This window comes from Mustela nigripes, chromosome 12 (assembly GCF_022355385.1).
Source record: "Mustela nigripes isolate SB6536 chromosome 12, MUSNIG.SB6536, whole genome shotgun sequence".
Taxonomy (NCBI): Eukaryota; Metazoa; Chordata; class Mammalia; order Carnivora; family Mustelidae; genus Mustela; species Mustela nigripes.
Genome location: NC_081568.1, coordinates 101,233,979 through 101,251,215, shown reverse-complemented (window position 1 = coordinate 101,251,215; position 17,237 = coordinate 101,233,979). Strand labels below are relative to the sequence as shown.

General features: G+C 41.7%; 1 protein-coding gene across 1 annotated transcript in view; it reads right to left on the bottom strand.

Moving 5' to 3' along the window:
- The window catches only part of SV2C (synaptic vesicle glycoprotein 2C), a 156,783-nt gene that overhangs the window by 18,529 nt on the left and 121,017 nt on the right, over positions 1-17,237 (bottom strand). The window contains exons 4-11 of the mRNA XM_059418097.1: positions 13,919-14,052; positions 13,262-13,351; positions 10,099-10,209; positions 9,516-9,604; positions 6,862-7,020; positions 3,645-3,778; positions 1,522-1,725; positions 890-1,049 (exon numbers count right to left, since the gene is read on the bottom strand). Coding sequence (XP_059274080.1) covers positions 890-1,049; positions 1,522-1,725; positions 3,645-3,778; positions 6,862-7,020; positions 9,516-9,604; positions 10,099-10,209; positions 13,262-13,351; positions 13,919-14,052 — 1,081 coding nt within the window. The remainder of the gene's footprint in view (positions 1-889; positions 1,050-1,521; positions 1,726-3,644; positions 3,779-6,861; positions 7,021-9,515; positions 9,605-10,098; positions 10,210-13,261; positions 13,352-13,918; positions 14,053-17,237) is intronic.

Below are 17,237 nucleotides of genomic sequence, written 5' to 3'. Positions count from 1 at the left end.
CACATCTGTCAGAGTTTGAGATGTTCTGTGGGAGATGGGTATATAGTTCCTATAGCATTCCTATAAGCTCAGTAATAGATGTTATTGAAAATTCTCATCCCAAATGTTTCTGCATAGACTTAGAAAAAATCCCTCCTGCATTTCCAAGTTCAGAAAATACTGACCCCATACTTCAGCAGAGAGGGTTTCCATGGTGACAAAGTATACACAAAATAAAAGAGGGCAAAGGCCATTGGTCTACTCATGTCAAATGGAAAAACAGGGCTTTTATTATTTTAATTATTCAGCTGCTACAGCTTGACCCCAAAACTCTAACTTTTTGTCCATTCTCTGATATAAGATGCAAAGTCTTTATCTCCACATTGGGACTGATGCATAACTTTGTTCTAATAGCAATCGTTGTTGTTGTTGTTGTTATAACTGGAAATGTGTTGCGCTTTCCCAAGACATTTGGGCCTTGACCTTCCCAGGAAGGTCAAGAGATATGGTGTAGAGACTTCTCTGTGGCTGCTTAATACAGAGCTCATGCAGACACTTACAAAGGAAAGTAAGAGTCCTCTCAGGACTGATTAGCTAGTGAAAATGTGGTCCAAGAGCTGAAAATGTGGTCCAAACCCTTCCCCTCACTACTTCAGTACGGGCTACTCATACTGTCAGCCAATAAACCAAGTCATGGACACAAGTAAATGTCTTCACTAGTTTCACTTCCCAATTACTTATTCCTACTAGCAACTACATTCCCTGACATTTTCTTTTTAAAATGTATGAGTGAAAACTATGACCTCATAAACCACGTTTTTTTTTTTTGGATTTTCACGTCCTTTGGGAAATGACAGTTCGGCTTATTTTTCTATGACTTCTCAGGGGCCCCAAGGAGCTTTCAACATACCTGCGGTCTGTGGGGTACAGTTCCACAGTGACCACATCCAGAGAGTTCCAGGCTGAGATGGTCAATCCGTTATACAGACACAGCACGCCTACCATCATGGACTCACTGCTGCCCAACCAGAGGAAGAAACAACTGATCCCCGAAAGTACCATGGAGCCACCTGCCAACGATGAAGACAAAAGGGTGCCATGTTTCCTGCCATCTTAGAAAGAATAATCCTTGGGTCCTTGTCATCTCTCAGCAAACCTGAATCCCACGGGGAGGCTGTGGTCTGGACTCCAACAGCTCAGGTACAGGTAGGCTCACCTGTATAAAGGTTTGCCTCTCCAACTGCCTTCTGAACACAGCAAACAGGAAATGCATATCGTCAATTACTCAGCTACTTAAGTGGAAGAATATACATCAGTCACACATAATTAGTTCTTCGGTCTGTTAATTCACGGTAGCTGCTCAAATGAAATGTAATTAGGCATAATTTTTGCTGAGATTTAGTCCTAATGAAGGGTCTTAAGGGATTTCTCCTCATCTCTGTGGGATGCAAATCCCTTAGGGGGCAGGGAGTACAGTGGAAACCAGGCTCCCCAGAGATGGCAAGGGCAGCTCTTTTATTTTACATAAAATCAAGCACATACCTAGCATCGTTAAGCGCCCGATTCTGTCCATCAGGAGAGCAGACACGATGTTCCCTGGCAACACTGCCAATGTCCCCAGGAAGTTGACAAAATAAATCCAGTAGGCACTATAGTCATCATCGAAGGTAATCTGGCATCCCGTCTTGTTGTGAGAAAATGAGCAGTTTTGAAATTCGCTATCAATGAATTTATATGGCTCAAAATCTGTGGACACAAAAACATTCATCAGGCTCTTGACACTTGTGCCCCAGTCGAAGAAAGCCAGTCAAGAATTCAGAAAAAGAAACATGGTATTGTAAACTTGAGGGCTTCAGGTCCTGGCCAACACACAGGGGCTGCTCTAGAACCTCACATTACAAAGTAGCTGAATGAAGGATAGGTTTGTTGAATAAAAGAATATATTAGAGTCTAGTTATCCTCTGTTTTTTTCTGGTTGGCCATTGCTAATTATATTACTTGCTTACTCCTTTATAATGTTAGTTTGTTCTAATTATCATGTTACATAAGTACTATTATTATAGAACTGATAGCTTCCATACTACAACTACAAAAACAAGTTGTTTCAAAATGTAGATGAATCAGCCTTATCATTGCTATTTTATGGGACTCTGAGTTAAAGAGAAGGAACAGCCTTTTGTTGGACCCATAAGGTTGAATGTAGAAGTTGAGGTCAAAGTGGAGGAACACACAAAGGAATAAGAGTTGCCCTTATTGGAAGGTCACTGGCATTCACTGTTTTTGGTTTTTTTTTTTTTTTTTTTTCCTGGAGCTTGGATCTATCCAAGAAGAGGTGCAAAGGAATGGTGGGTTCCGCTAAAAGTCAGTGGGAATCAAAACCGTTATTGTCTCTTACTGATCAAAACGTGCCTAAGAAGCTGGCTTCTGAGGTTGAATGGGTTAGAAGGCAGTTAAAGCACTGTTTAAAAAAAACCTGATTCCACTCTCACTGGGAGTTGGGCAGAGCTGCTTCCTGTCTGAACACCAAGAAGGAAGCACTGACCCAAGGTAGCGCTATATTCCTCCCTGTGCTGGGCTGTTATTTTGGACTCATAGGACAGACACACCGGAGTGCAGGGGTGGGAAAGCATGGGCTCGGCAATCAGATGAAACTGGTCTCAAATGTTAGCTGTTACTAGATCTATGAATGTGGCCAAATTACTTTTTCCAAGTCTCCACTATTATCTCATGAAATGAGATAATGAATGTCTAATGATGGAAAGTAGGAACCAGCCTATGGTAGGTGCTCAATCAGTACCCTCCCCCCACCAAACTCTTCTTTTCCCCTGGGGAGTTTTCCAAACTCCATTACCAGGATTGGACAAAAAACTATCTGATTAAACATAGCCATGCATAGTCCATCTCTGTTCGCTGCAGTTCAGGCATTATCACTTAAGTAGACATCAAATTTTGAAGCCAGGATTATAAACAAACAAACTGAGGGGCGATTCTTTTCTTCAAATATTACTCAAGGGAGGGGCATCTGGGTGGCTCAGTCAGTTAAGGGTCTGCCTTTGGCTCAGATCATGATCCCGGGGTCCTGGGATCGAGTCCTGCATCAGACTTCCTGCCTAGCAGGGAGTCTGTTTCTCCCTCTGCCCCTCCACCCACCTGTGTGCTCTTTCTCTCTCAAATAAATAAATAAAATCTTTTTAAAAAATTACTCAAAGGTATTTTTTCTTTTTAAGACAGAGAAATCGTGCACACATGTGAGCAGAGTGGGTGGGTGTGGGGCAGAGGGAGAGAGACAGAATCTTAAGCAGGCCTCATACTCAGTGCAGAGTCTGACATCTCCTGACCCTGGGACCTCCTGATCCTGACCCTGGGCTCATGATCTGAGCTGATATCAAGAGCCAGGCGCTCAACCTACTGAGGCACCCAGGCACCTCAAGGATTTTTATTTTTTTAACTTGGAACTTCAGCAAGTCCTATTTGCATTAAATCTGACAGAGAGAAATAATAAAAGCTTAACCATGATCCAATCTGATTAAGGAAACCCATTCCTTTATACTTTAATATCTACTTTCCCCATACGCCTTTGCCCACATTATCACAGGGGTATCAGGTTTTTGCCAAGAACTGGCCCATTTGAACAGGCCCCAGGCAACGCAAAGGAGCACACCTACCTGTGTTGTCAAAAACAGTGTCAATAAATGTGCAGTTCCTGAAGTAGGTGTTGACTGAAGTCACATCCTCAAAGACGCAGGCCTTAAAAAGTGAGTCTTTGAAAGTTACAGATTTGAACTTCATCCCTAGAAATCTGCCCAAAACACACACACAAAAATTCTTATCAATGACTGTGTCCATCAGGGTTCAAAGTAAAGTCAAATGGGTTTAGAGATCTGATGCCCCACTATGGACTCTCCATAAAGACATTAGTCTCTGGATCTTCTAGGTTCTTAACTGCCCACCCTTCTTCTTCACGCGGCCTGTCCTTTGGCTATCTCCTGGCTCACCTATATTATTTCCCAGCAGAAGAGGTGGCATTCAGGAAAACTTCATTTAGCTTTTGCAATGTTGGTAAAAGATTTTGTAGGGTATGTTAACGAACGTAGAGAGTTTGAAGACTAACAGAGGCTACCGATTTCTTATTTTTCAATCCTATCCTCTTGCTCTTGATCATATGTCTTTATTTGAAAATTCTCTATTTGAGGTTAATGGCTTTAACTTAATGTGCTCCCATGCTCACTTTTGACAGAAGTCTGTTTCCTAAGCTAAAAATTCAAGGCTTCTTCATTTTCCTGTAGGGATTTCTGGTAGAGAACAATGAGAATTGGGCTTCATTTACATGAGGAATGATTGACTCAGGGCTGGTAGAAAGGAAGAAACTCATAGGTCACCCTCATTTCCATAAATAAGTTTCTTGTCAAAGCCAACTGGTATTCCTTGAACCAAGCAGAGTGATGAGAGCTCTGCTTGTTTTTTGGGAAAGTGTAGAATGATGAAACCTGCTCAGATACCTTTTTGAATGCTGCAAGGGGTGTGGGGTTCTAGATGGTGAAGATAATAACAGTCATGATGATCCTAACATCTTAAAAAGAGTCTATGACCAGATCTGTCTGTGTTGATAATGCCTCCCAGAAGACATGGGTCGACAGTCATCATTGTGTCTCGGTAAGTTATTAAGAGATTATCAATCGATACTTAGCCAGGCACTGAGAGGAGAATGCTTGTTCAACTGGAGAATAAGTTATTACACCAAATACCACTCGGGGCAGAAAGGGTCTGAGCCTCCCAGGCAAGCAAGCTGACTGACTTAAAAGCTATACTCTCTTCAGTACTTCCAAAATTGTTTTCACCTTAATGCCTGATGATATCTGTCGGCTCAAAATGCTGTGGCCTAACACAACACCTTCTTAAAAAGTAATCTCATTTCAACCTCTACTCCAGGGGTCAAGAGTAAATCCATCTAAGCCATAAATTTAGCCATTAAAGAAGGGTAAATAATGGCACTATTTTTTTTTTTTTTTCAAGAGAGGGAGAGTGAGCAGGGAAGGGGCAGAAGGAGAGAGAGAGGGAGGGAGAGAGAATCCGAAATTAGCTCCACACTGAGAGCAGAGCATGACTCGGGACTTGATCTCACAACCGAGATCAGGACCTGAGCAGAAATCAAGAGTCAGACCCTTAACTAACTGAGCCACCCAGATGTCCCAATAATGGCACATTTTAAGAATATTATCAACTTTCTGAACTAGAAGTGAATTTAGAAAGGGAAAACAGTTTCAGGTTTTTTTTATGAATGGATAATATATACACAGAGTTCACAAGGTACAAAATTGAAAACACTGAAAAAGGATAAAATAAGTCTTTTCCCAGCTAACCTTAAGCCTCCCAGTTCTTTTGCCAGTGTGGCCAGTTTCTTATATGCTCTTAGGAGCATTCTTTTTATGGAGTGCTAGCAAATAAGACACACAATTCTATACTGTTCGCTTTGTTTGGTGACAGTCTACCCCAGAGGCTATTCCAGATCAGTACCACGGCATGAAGGAGAGATGCCATTTTATGGTATTGAACAGGAAAGTTCTTTGTAAAAAATGAATTAGCTAGCGGCATTTCTCATTTCCCTGAAAGACAAACAAGAAAATCAATAAAAATTCTATTGCCTTCTAAAATAAATATATATGTTTTACAGGAATTTTAATACTATTAAAATGGCTAATAATTATCTTGCTAGTGTAAAAACCTGGTGGTGGTGACCAAAGAGTTGGCTTAGAACTTTAACCAGCATCATTTAAAATAGGTCAGAGACACAAACATATCAGACATGTCTAATGGAGTAACAACACTTTTAAAAATCAATGAAGTAAATTTTTACCCTGCCATTACAAAGGTTTCCATGGAAAGACAAGCGCAGGCTTGGGTTGGGATTTTATGTGGGAGAGTGAAGGTGATCCTACATGGCCTGCATGAGGATTAAGCCCTGTGTGGAATTGCCAATTTAAACAATTATCTCCTGCTTCATAATTCTCCCTTTCATCATATAAACCCTAAGTATCCTACAGAATTCTTTCTCATCCTTCCAAAGTGGTTTTGTCTGGGAAAACTTGGTCCAGTTCTTAAAAATTTTTACTTTTACCATATCTGCCTTTGGGACAATTTCCTAAGAACAATGTTCAAGCCATCAGGAGCACACACCAGCCATTATTTACCTAGACGACAACTAACAGAAAGAAATGACCTCATCTATTCCTTTCCCCCTATGAAAGAATGTACTGGAACCACCTTCCTAAGCCAGTTCTCTGTGCATACCAAGAGGCATTCCAGAGTCCATCTTCAAAAAAAGTCCTTTGCTAACTCATTCTGTATTTTCAAAGCCCTGAACTTTGGGGAATCATTTCTGTTCTTTAAGGGAAAGTCTTACTGGTACAATGTAACATCACTTCCAGATTCAGCCTAGTGGAGAAGGAAGGGCTTCTGAAAGTGGTCCCCCTTCTCAGGGGTAAGAGACAGGCATCATGTTACACTACGGATTTCTTCTCTGAATTAAGTCGCACCATCAACCATCTTATTGCCTTGTACTCCTCCCTCTTCTCTCTCATGACTCATTTCTGTTACTTTCCAGGGTCTCTCTAAATTTTCTTTTCATACCAGTTAATTCCGCTACTTCACAAATGTGAAGCAGCAGTTTCAGAAGCAGTTTTAAGTCAAGGACTGATACACATATACCTTTTTTTTTTTAAAGCCTGTTTGGAAGTGTTTAAATTCAGTCTGAAAATGACTAATGTACAAACTAAGAAAAACAAACAAGCAAACAGCGGTGCATGCTTCCATGCAGCAAAGACTAGGAAGAAAGACTTTTTTTCAGAACAGATAGCAGATTAAGTTATTTCAAAGTTTCTGGACCTGCCATTGTCGTACTCTGCTCCCATGTGCAACTGATTTGCCATTGTAAAGTTAACACTGAAATTTGAAAATTTTTCTCTCTCGATCTTTTCAATGGGCAACATGTTCGACTGCAGATGTTTGATGACATCAGGGAACCACACAGATAATCCATAGTACCTGCAAAAACAAAGACACAGGAGTTTGTACGGGTGCTGGCACACCCGTGGCAGTGACCGACCCCTGCCAAGTGACAATTTCAGAGAGGCAGGGGTTCCTGGAGAAGCACTTGTGGTTCTGATCCGCTCCCTGCTACAGAAGGAATCATGGAGCAGCCATCTTCTCACCATGCATCAGCCCACAAACATCATGCCAGAGAGCCAGCCAGCCTGGGAAGCCCCACAGATAGGAGGAGTTCTGCACTCTGCTTTTGGACAGGGACCTCCATGCTATACCAACACAGGGCTTCCTGACCCTGATGCTCTTCTCATCAGCCTAGGCCTCACTGAGGAACCCCATCTCCTAATCTGCTGGTGTAAACTCCTGGGGTCCCCAAACTCTGAGTACCATTAAAGAATGACCTCTTTACTCATGGGGACTATTTCTGGGTTCCTACACTACTGTGATACAGTGACCTCAAGGGCAGAGATCCATTTCTCAAGTGGTTCAAGGCTGGGAGAAGGGTCATTGGGGTTATTATCTGAAAATCCAGGTTATTTCCACTTGCTGCTATACTCTCTTAGGTATGATTCTAGCAGGGCACAGCTCAGACACTCCTCTGTGCTCTTTAGTACAGCAGCCACTAACCACATATGGCAACCGCGCGGTTGATATGTGGCTAGTGCAATTGCTGGTTCATAGGGCAGCTTTTTTTTTTAATGTTTTGAGGAAGCTCTGTACTATTTTCCAGAGTGGTTATACCAGCTTGCCTTCCCACCAACAGTGCGGGAGGGTCGCCTTTCTGTGTGTCCTCTCCAACATCTGTTGTTTCTTATGCTGATTTTAGCCATTCTGACAGATGTGAGGTGATATCCCATTGTAGTCTTGATCTGTATGTCCCTCATCAGCTGTGACAGTACATTTCATATGTCTGTTGGCCATCCCTCGGTCTTCTTTGCAAAAATGTCTATGATCCAACAATTGGGTATTTAACCAGAGAATACAAAAATATTCATTTAAAGGATACATATACCCTGAACATCCATCACCCTGCTCTCTACTCATATACTCAGGACAAAAATCTTTGAAAATGGCAACAATGAGGGAAGCAAGTTGGCCTGGAGCATACATCTTCACGACATGGAGGAGTTTCACCTAATTTTTCATTTACTCAGTGAACATTTACTGAATATCCACCAAATGTAGGCACTCTTTAACATTTTAGGGACATTACAAGGAATCTATAAAGCTTACCATGTGGTCAGCAATAAATAACAAAATATCAGCAAACCAGATATTACCACCTAAATCTCCACATCAAGAGAACTTTTGACTACATGCCTTTGTACCTAGCTGGGTGTTTAGTACATAGTAGGCACTTTTCAGCCTTGTCTACCTTCATTGATTAATGTGTCTCCTAGAACTTGAGTGGGAGTTACTTTACATAATCTGAAGCATCCCTCTTAATTTGGAAATAAGGAAATAAAACTTGGTATAGTATCTCCAAGTCACAGAGCAGAGGGAGATGTTGGGTCTTCTGATCCACACTTTCCCTGTCTGTCCCATTGCTACCCCTCATGGCACTATGAAAGATTGACTGTCTTTGATCACTTGCCTGTTTGCATTTAGGGAGGTTTGCAGATAGAACCTACAGCATCGACGCTGGGCTCTACTAGGGCATTAAGAGCCAACAGACCTGAAAGTATAGGGTATTATCTAATTGTCTCTTATAAATAGTAAATTGTGCAAAATATAGTTGGATACAAATATTCTAAAGCTATTAGCTAATAAAATTCTGATATTTTCTTTCTATCTCTTTTCTTAGAACGCATAAATGGAGACTTGATTCATTAATTACTTATTGAGCACTTACTATGTTCCAGGGGCATACAGGAGTGAACAAGACAGTTTTAAAATCCCTGTTCTCACAGAGCTTCCACAGAGGGGGAGACAGAGCTTTACTCTCTAGAGAATAAAGAACTTTTCTGAATATTAGAAGACAGAAGGTGCTCTGGGGGAATAATAAGGCTGAGAAGGGGGCAGGGAGTGCTGAAGGGTTGCCATTAAGTAAATGCTTAAGGAAGGTGAGCCTGGGAAGGTAACATCCAAGACAAGTCTCAGAAGAGGTGAGGAAATGAGCTGGGCAATATCTGGGCAGCAGTGCCAAGGCAGTCCCATGAGATGGGAACGTTCTGGCATGTTCATGGAAAAGCAAGAAGGTTGCTGGGGTTGGTGGTGAGCAAAGGAGAGGAAGGTGGAGAAGCCAAGGGGAGCAAATCACCCATGGTCTCATAAGACTTTCCAAGAACTATTGGTTTTGCCACCCAGCATTATGACAAAATAAAGTCATTTATAAAAACTGTCAGGGCCAGCAAACCTAAACTGAAAAAAAAAAAAAAAATCCTTCCTAACATACTAACAGCATCAAAGAGTGTAAGAAAGGAGAGCCATGGGACTGGGAGTTACCGTGTGGAAATATAAAGATTTCACTCACCAAGAACTGAAATATTACTTACCCAAAGGACAGGGTGAACCAAACTATTGTAAGCTTTATTGTATTTTCCCTGACAGGGTAGTTGAAACATCTCATGAAAGTCAACCAGATCTGTAAAATATTAAACAGTTAGTTTTCTTATGTGGTTATGCAGTGAACCCACTCCCAATCGCCTTCACCAGTTATTAAAACACCAGTTATTTGAGCCAGATTCGTTGGAACTTCCAGTGTCAAGGCTGGAGGCTCTAGGAAACCAAATCCTGCAAGTTTCACTTTTTTAGCTTCCAGGAAGCCAATGGACAAAGTAACTTAAAACTTGAGTGTGTCCCAGCCTTGCCAAGACTCCTTGTCTAGCACTTCCCTTCCCAAAGATGGAATGTCTTTGGAATGTCTTGGCTAGCCCACTTGTCTCTGGGGGTGGGGAGGGGGTGGGAGAGGAGCCCTTTCACCTGGTCCCAGTGTAGGAAAATGAGGTGTCCTGGACAGCAGGGGGCACAGGCTCACTCATGGAATGGTTACAATCCACTCTGCTTCTGATCAACTTTAAAGGCACCATGTTAGCCAGCACATGCCGGTGGGGGGTTGGGGGGGTGTCTCTTACTTACTCCATAGAGTTCCGTGCGGATCCGGACAAAACACCTTCTGTACCATGTCCCTGTGTCACTCTCAATTTCAATCAGCTCATCTATTTGTTTGGGAGTTTTGATTCTGTGGACCTGTAGAGAGCAACACAGTGCCAAGTGCTGAGTTCTCTTCTCTGAAGGCCTATCATTTGTTTTGAAAGGAGCAAAGCCCAAATCCCAAAAAAGCAAGCAGGTATCTGATAATCATTCCATTTTTACATTAGACCATGAGCATAGAAATATACGGACCCCAACACCACTTGGAAGAATTGCATAAAGAATGAATGGGAAGGAATACTATGGAGAAAGGGGGAAGAACAAGTAGGGGTAGAGTAATATGAAACCAAAATGCCCTTCTTTGCAGCATAACCATAAAGGCAAACATTTCACAGATAAAACATTCAGAGAGATTAGCTTCTGGAATAAGAATTATTTTGCTTGGACTGAAGTGATTGTACATACTTTACTTTGGAGCCCATGGATTTGTTGAATTTGGTCCCTCAATATAGTTCTTAAAGCTTCCTCATCCAACTTGTGTTCTTACAAGTTATCTTTGTATTTTATGACCCTTTCTTCCTTTTCTTGTAACCTAACCCACAGCGGCTGGTCAGCAAATAGCCACAGGCAAGCACGGTACAAAGTCCAGAGAATGGGCTCTGACTGGAAGCATTAACATAGCTTCTGCAGTGACAGAGGGGAAATAAATGATGGGAGATCACTGGGAAGGGCTGCATTTAGGACTTAAATTAGCCTCTTCTGCTTGGGAAAAGAAGCCAGACATGGGAAAGGCAATGCTTTCAACACAGAGAGTAAAGCCTGAAAAGAGAAAAATAAGAATTAAAAAAAAAAAAAGAATGGTTCCTTTTGTGGACCTGTCCCATCTTACCCTTTTAGTCAACATTCATTCAACTTTTAGAGAGAACACAGACAATTGCACAAATATTACCCCTGCCAGGGGTCACTTTTGAACACCTTTTTTTTTCCTGGAGATTCTACCCATATCCAAAGCAGGACTTCTATTGTGAGAATCCAGGTACACTGTCTTTTGACAGTGGTGATTTGGGAACCCTCAAATTATGTGAGGTAAGCAGTAGCCTCTTCCTGCTATGCCAACAAAGAGGTCTGTATTTAATGAAAATAATGTATGAGTTAAATGTGGGATTCCAAATAGAGTCAACTCAAAATAATCCATGGAGGCATTTCTTTGTGATACTCTAGATTTTTTAAATCAAAGAGGTGTTCTTATCTCTCAACATACTATTAGTGGGAGGCTTCTTCTTCCCTCCTCATCAATGTTTGTTCATTCATTCATGGGAACTCCCTGGGTACCAGGTTCAGCACTAGACTGTGTAGTTCCAAAAATAAATTACCATACAAAGAAAAAAAAAAACTCTAATGGAGATCAATATTAGAGGGAAAAGATGTATTTTACTGAACACCCAAGTTGAATTGGGAATGTGAGAAATCTTCATGGACTTATGGAGAAGTGTGTCATTTGCCATGTATGTGAATCACTTGGAGGCCATTCCAAGCATGGGAGATACCATGTGCAAACATCCTGAGTTGTGAGAGAAAACAAGGGACTGGACAACTACAAAGAGTTTTAGATTCCTGAAGAATAGTCCGAGGGCAGAGGGCAGCGAGTAATGAGGGCTGAAAGAAATCAGTGACAGTAGGGTCAAAAGTAAGGAACAAAGAGGAATGATATTTAGGATGGAAATATTAGGACAGAGTGAGGCCTTGAATATTATGGGGATAAAGGGAAGCAAGAAACAAGGTAGTTTTAAGGTTTTTCCAGTTGCATGGTCCTGGTGGTATCTTCTGATAGAATTCAGTAAAAGGAGGAAGCTTGAAGTCTCTTAAGATGTGAAGTCAGACTTAGAAATTCAGTTTTGAAAGGACATAGAAGGATGTCCATAATGGCCTTCAACATGTATATTTGGAGCTCAGGAGAACTGTCCATTAGGAGATGGTGAGCTGGAATCAGCTAAGGAAAGTATATTAGGTTAAAAGAGAAATTAGCTAAAAAGAGTGTCCTGGAAAACAATATGTAAGGTAGGGGCATAAGAAGAAGAGCTTAAAAAAGAGGCTTTGGAGGAATGCATGCAGATTTGCTATATTGTGGGCATAACAGGGAAAAGGAAAAAGCTGTCGTGTTGAAATGATGTAATGACTTTGAAATTACCCAACTCTGAGATTACCCATTCTTTTGAAGTATTCCCTCATATTCTCACATAATGTAGTAGCAACATGGATGACCATGTGTGAATTTGGTGACTCAAACCTTCCAGAAGAAAAAGCAGTAAAGTAGCACAGTGAGGCCCTGGAGAGATTCACCTCAGAAGATCACTTTGATAAAGCGTTTTTCCTCATGTGGCTAAGAAGGGTTAAGTGACATTGAGTCTCTAAATGATGCCTCAAGATTCCTCCAGCCTTCTAATTGTCTCATTTAAAAAAACTCCCTCCTCTCTTGTGTATCTCTTAAAAGAAGGGTTTATTCAGACATTTCCAGGTCCTCAATAGGAGACATCCATTACTGAATTCCATTTCTCCATAACATTGCTTTAAAAAAAATATATGCTAATGAAGAATGTGTGGTAATGTAGATAAAGGCCAAACTTAAGTATATATTTACAATATGAAAAATTTGTTTCCTAAGTAAAAAAGAAATAAATAAGGTGTCAACAGACTGTTTAATAAGGAACTATTTCATATGTTTTAACACCTATATTTGGTGTTATTTATAAGACACTGAAGGTCTTATTTATGTCTCCCTTATGTCTTACTGTATGTCTGCCTAAACCTATTTGAGACAAAACATCATTAGTCTAATTGCATGACTGCCTATGTAAAAAAATTTAAACCACTGTTCCTTCCAAAAAATTCCATCCATCCAATTTTTATTAATTTAGACTGGCTTTCCCCACTGAGAATAGATTTGGTAACTGGAAGATGTAAGAACATTCCATGCAGAGTGAACAGCAAGCACAGAGCCAGTGAGAGCAATACGTCTAAGTGAAGTGGAAATATGAGGAACGAAAAGATAAGTGTAGCCGGTGTAGAGAGAAAAATTTACAATCTGGCCTTTTCAGAAAATGTTTCCTTGCACCTGGCATAGATGATTTGCTGAGAAGCAGGTACTTACCGAGAAGACTTTCTCAGGTTGACCCCGTGCTCTCATGTTTGTGTCATGAATTAACTTCAGAATCATCCATGCTTCATCATGTTTTCCAACCTAAGAAATGTGAACAGACACTGAAGGGCTAAAAGGTAAAACACTTATTCTCCCTGATTTTCCAATAACCATCTTGTGTTGTAAAAGTAAGCTGGGTATAATTGCACAAATGGGTTATCCCACTGGACAGCCTCAAGTACATGAGCAGTTCAAGGGATGTGCCTAGAACTAGAAATAGCATCTTTGGCTGCAAAAAGTTCATGTATAAAAAAGTAAGACAAAGTCTCTTCATTGAGGGAAAAGTTACTTGCTTGAGAAGGAAATTAGTGCTTTCTGGCCACAAGGAGCTTTTTCACACACTGGTCTTTTAAAACATGTCTCCATTATATGTAAACAATGAGTCTTGGAACACTACATCAAAAACTAATGATGTATTGTATGATGATTAACATGACACAATAAAAAAATAATAATGAAAAAAGTAAAATAAAACATGTCTCAGTGAAACCAATCCCTCTATGGTCCCATGGCAGCAAGGGAAAAACGTCCATACACTTTCCTAGAATTAACAGGGAACTTGTTCCAATGGGTGTGGCTCCCTTAACTCTTCATAGTAATACACATTACCTCCAGTAAGAACCGTGGGCTTTCAGGCATGAATGTGAGGGCCACCACCGAGGAGACACAGGGGAGCGCGCAGACTATCACGAACACACGCCAACTGTGGAACTGGTAAGCTGACCCCATGCTGAAGCTCCATCCTAGAAAAGCAAGAATGGAAGCATGAAGGAAAGCGCCTCTCAGACGGCCTGCTGGGAAAGCAAGGACCCTTCCCCTAATCACTGTGAGTGTCTACACGGCGAACGTATTGTTAAGTCTTGAGCCAATCTGGGCATTAGCCACAGTGACCAACTCAACTTTACAAACACCAATAGCAGCGGTTAGAGAAAGAAACCAAAGGGGTCAGGGCTTAAGTATGGGGGGACATATGTGTTTCTGTACAACCGAATTCCTAAGGCCATGATAAATTGATTTGGAATACTTTTTCCAACAGACCCCTGTGCTGGAACATGTTCTGTTTGCTCCTCCTGGTCACTGCCCTCCTCTCTCCCCCTGCTGCGGGCCGGGAAATGGACTGCTATGGGGCCATCAACTGGCTCCCTTGTACCTTGGCTTCCACTGGGTCTGGGAGGGTGGAAGCAGCGTTCAGGGTATTTCCTTCCCTTGCTTCCCTTCTCCCTTCCCTTGGCTGGGAGATTTGGCATTGGGTATGCCCATCTCCTAGGACCGTCTCCTACAGCCACAGCTCTTGTCAGCCTTCGACAATACCTCAGCCCTGGTGCCCTCTGATGCACAGGTAGGTACAAGATGCTCTCCTGCAGCTAGCTCCTAGGTGCTTTATTATTCCCTCTGGGCTTCTTTTCACTGTTTCCAAGTGACTCTTCAGTGATCCCTTGTGAGGGTGTCCTTGGTTTCTTGCCAGCAGCCTGACCAGTACTGACTGTTTTGTTTAAAGACTTTATTTGACACAGAAAGAGATAGCAAGAGAGGGAACACAAGCAGAGGGAGTGGTAGAGGGAGAAGCAGGCTTCCCCGCTGAGCTGGGAGCCCAACGCTAGGCTTGATCCCAGAACCCTGGGATCATGACCTGAGCGGAAGGCAGCCGCTTAACGACTGAGCCACCCAGGCACCCCTTAGCAGTACAGTTGTGAAGAAATGGCAGGTGTGTTATTTCTCCACATGCACATGTCCTAAAATAGATAAAGATAATTTAAAGTTTCTAAATAGTATTTTTACTCTAATAAAAAAATAAGCATAATGGGAAACAAACAAATCTCTTTAAGAACTAAAAGGAAAATCTGCTGAGAATAACCAGGAATCCCACTGCCATAGTCCCCTAGTTATAGCTAAGTGTAAGAAGTAAATAAAAGCTGAAATGAAATAACAAGTAAAAAATAACTTTAATAAAATTTAAATAACAGTAGGTAAAAAAAATAACTAAAAGGAAGCTGATATTTGCATGAATATAAAATGGATGATGGCTAAATTCAAACATGATTCTAAATGAGAAATAATGAGGGATATAAAATCTAATTGAAAACAGAGAGGAAATGTATAGAAATATAGATGAATTACATGAGGCAACATTTTAGTTTTTGGCGTTACTTGGCATTTAGAAGGCATTCTGTGACCAAAAGTCGGGTATTTTATATCCCATCCCCAAGAGAGTAGTATACTTATTCATTATTTACCCAGAAGCCAAGTGTGATTCTGAGGCTGATGTAACTTTCTCAGGGCACCAAGCCACAGCATCTTCTCTACCAGGATCTGAGGCAGAGTCATATACCATACCCAGCCTCGTGTCCATGCACACTTGCTCATAAATACAGAATATGTTGACAAATGACATAAATGTCAATGACACACTACATCAATTCTAGATTAATAAACATTTTCTGGAAATTTAATACATGAGGGTTATGTGAATTGGTAAATTAACCACATCATGAACTTTAGAAGAGGATGTCCCCTCACAGGTTTTTTGTAGCAGGAGTTCCAAAGTCCCAAATACTCAAAACACAGAAAAAAAAATTGATGGAATAGAGAAAACATACCTTGTTCACTTCACATTTGATCAGAAAGTTTGTTTCAAAGAATATCTTTTTTTTTTTTTTTAAGATTTTATTTATTTGACAGAGAGAGAATGCAAGCAGGGAGAGAAGGAGAGGGAGAAGCAGGCTTCCCACTGAGCAGGGAGCCCAGTGCAGGGCTCGATCCCAGGACCTTGGGATCATGACCTGAGCCACAGGCAGATGCTTAACTGACTGAGCCATCCAGGAGCCCAAGAATATCTTTTTAAAAAGCTCTAGGTCCTATTATTTGACATGTTGGATAAATAAAAGTTTTGGGTGGTGGAGTGAAGCAAATGCAAGGCTAAGCACAGGATGACTTCACACCAGTGGATGGAGCCGAAACCTTCTGGCACTAGAATAGGGCTCCCTCCTTGCCCAAAGATGACCGCATGCCCAGACCTGGGACTTTGTTACCCTATTTGGCAAAGGGACCTTGCAGGGGGGCATTCAGTTAAGGATCTTGAGGTAGACTGATTATGTCACAGAGCGGGGCCCGACCTAGAGAAGCAGAAGAACCTTTTTGTAAGAGAAAGGGAAAGGAGGAGATGTGACGAGGGAAGTCAGGGGTCAGCTCGGAGAGAGAGCTGAGGGTGCTGCAGTGCGGGCTATGTAGAAGTTGCCAGAGCCACAGGCAAGCGATGTAGGCGGCTTGCAGAAGCTGGAAAAGGTGAGGACTGTTTTCTCCGCTCCCGCCCCCAGAAGCTCCACCAACTCATTTAGACTTCCGACCTCCAGAATTTTAGGATAACAACCTTATATGGTCTAAAAACCATCAGTTTGTAGTGATTTCTTACAACAGCATTGAGAAAGCCACACAACTCTCTGTAGTTACAGCTGTGCTGCTTACACGATTGAAAGCAATTAAGTTGGAGAAATTCAGCTCTTCTCTATGAAACCTCAGGCTCCTGGCTTTTGCCTGGACTTCTCCGCAGGCCTCGCCTAAGACTTCTCCTTTCTGATAGCTGGTCTTAGAAATACTGCTCTTCACTCTCACATCAGTGGGGGAAGAGACTGAGTGCAATGTGATTCTACTTGAGCAGTTTTCAGCGCACAGAGGACACTGAACTACAAATAGAACCTAATCCCAGAGGAGAGCTAGCTGGTCAGAGTCCCCAACTCAAAATGCATTTTCTTCAGGGGTATCATCTTCTGTCCAGCAGCTTAAGTTTAGCCTGATCATTGCGGCTCACACCCTTCTGTATTTCATCAGCCGTGAAGTGGTCTCAGGTCCCTGCATGGTGTGTGTGTGTGTGCACACGCACTGTGTTCTTGCTTTATATAAAGGGGGTGGGGTCCATTTTTCTCTCTGCAGT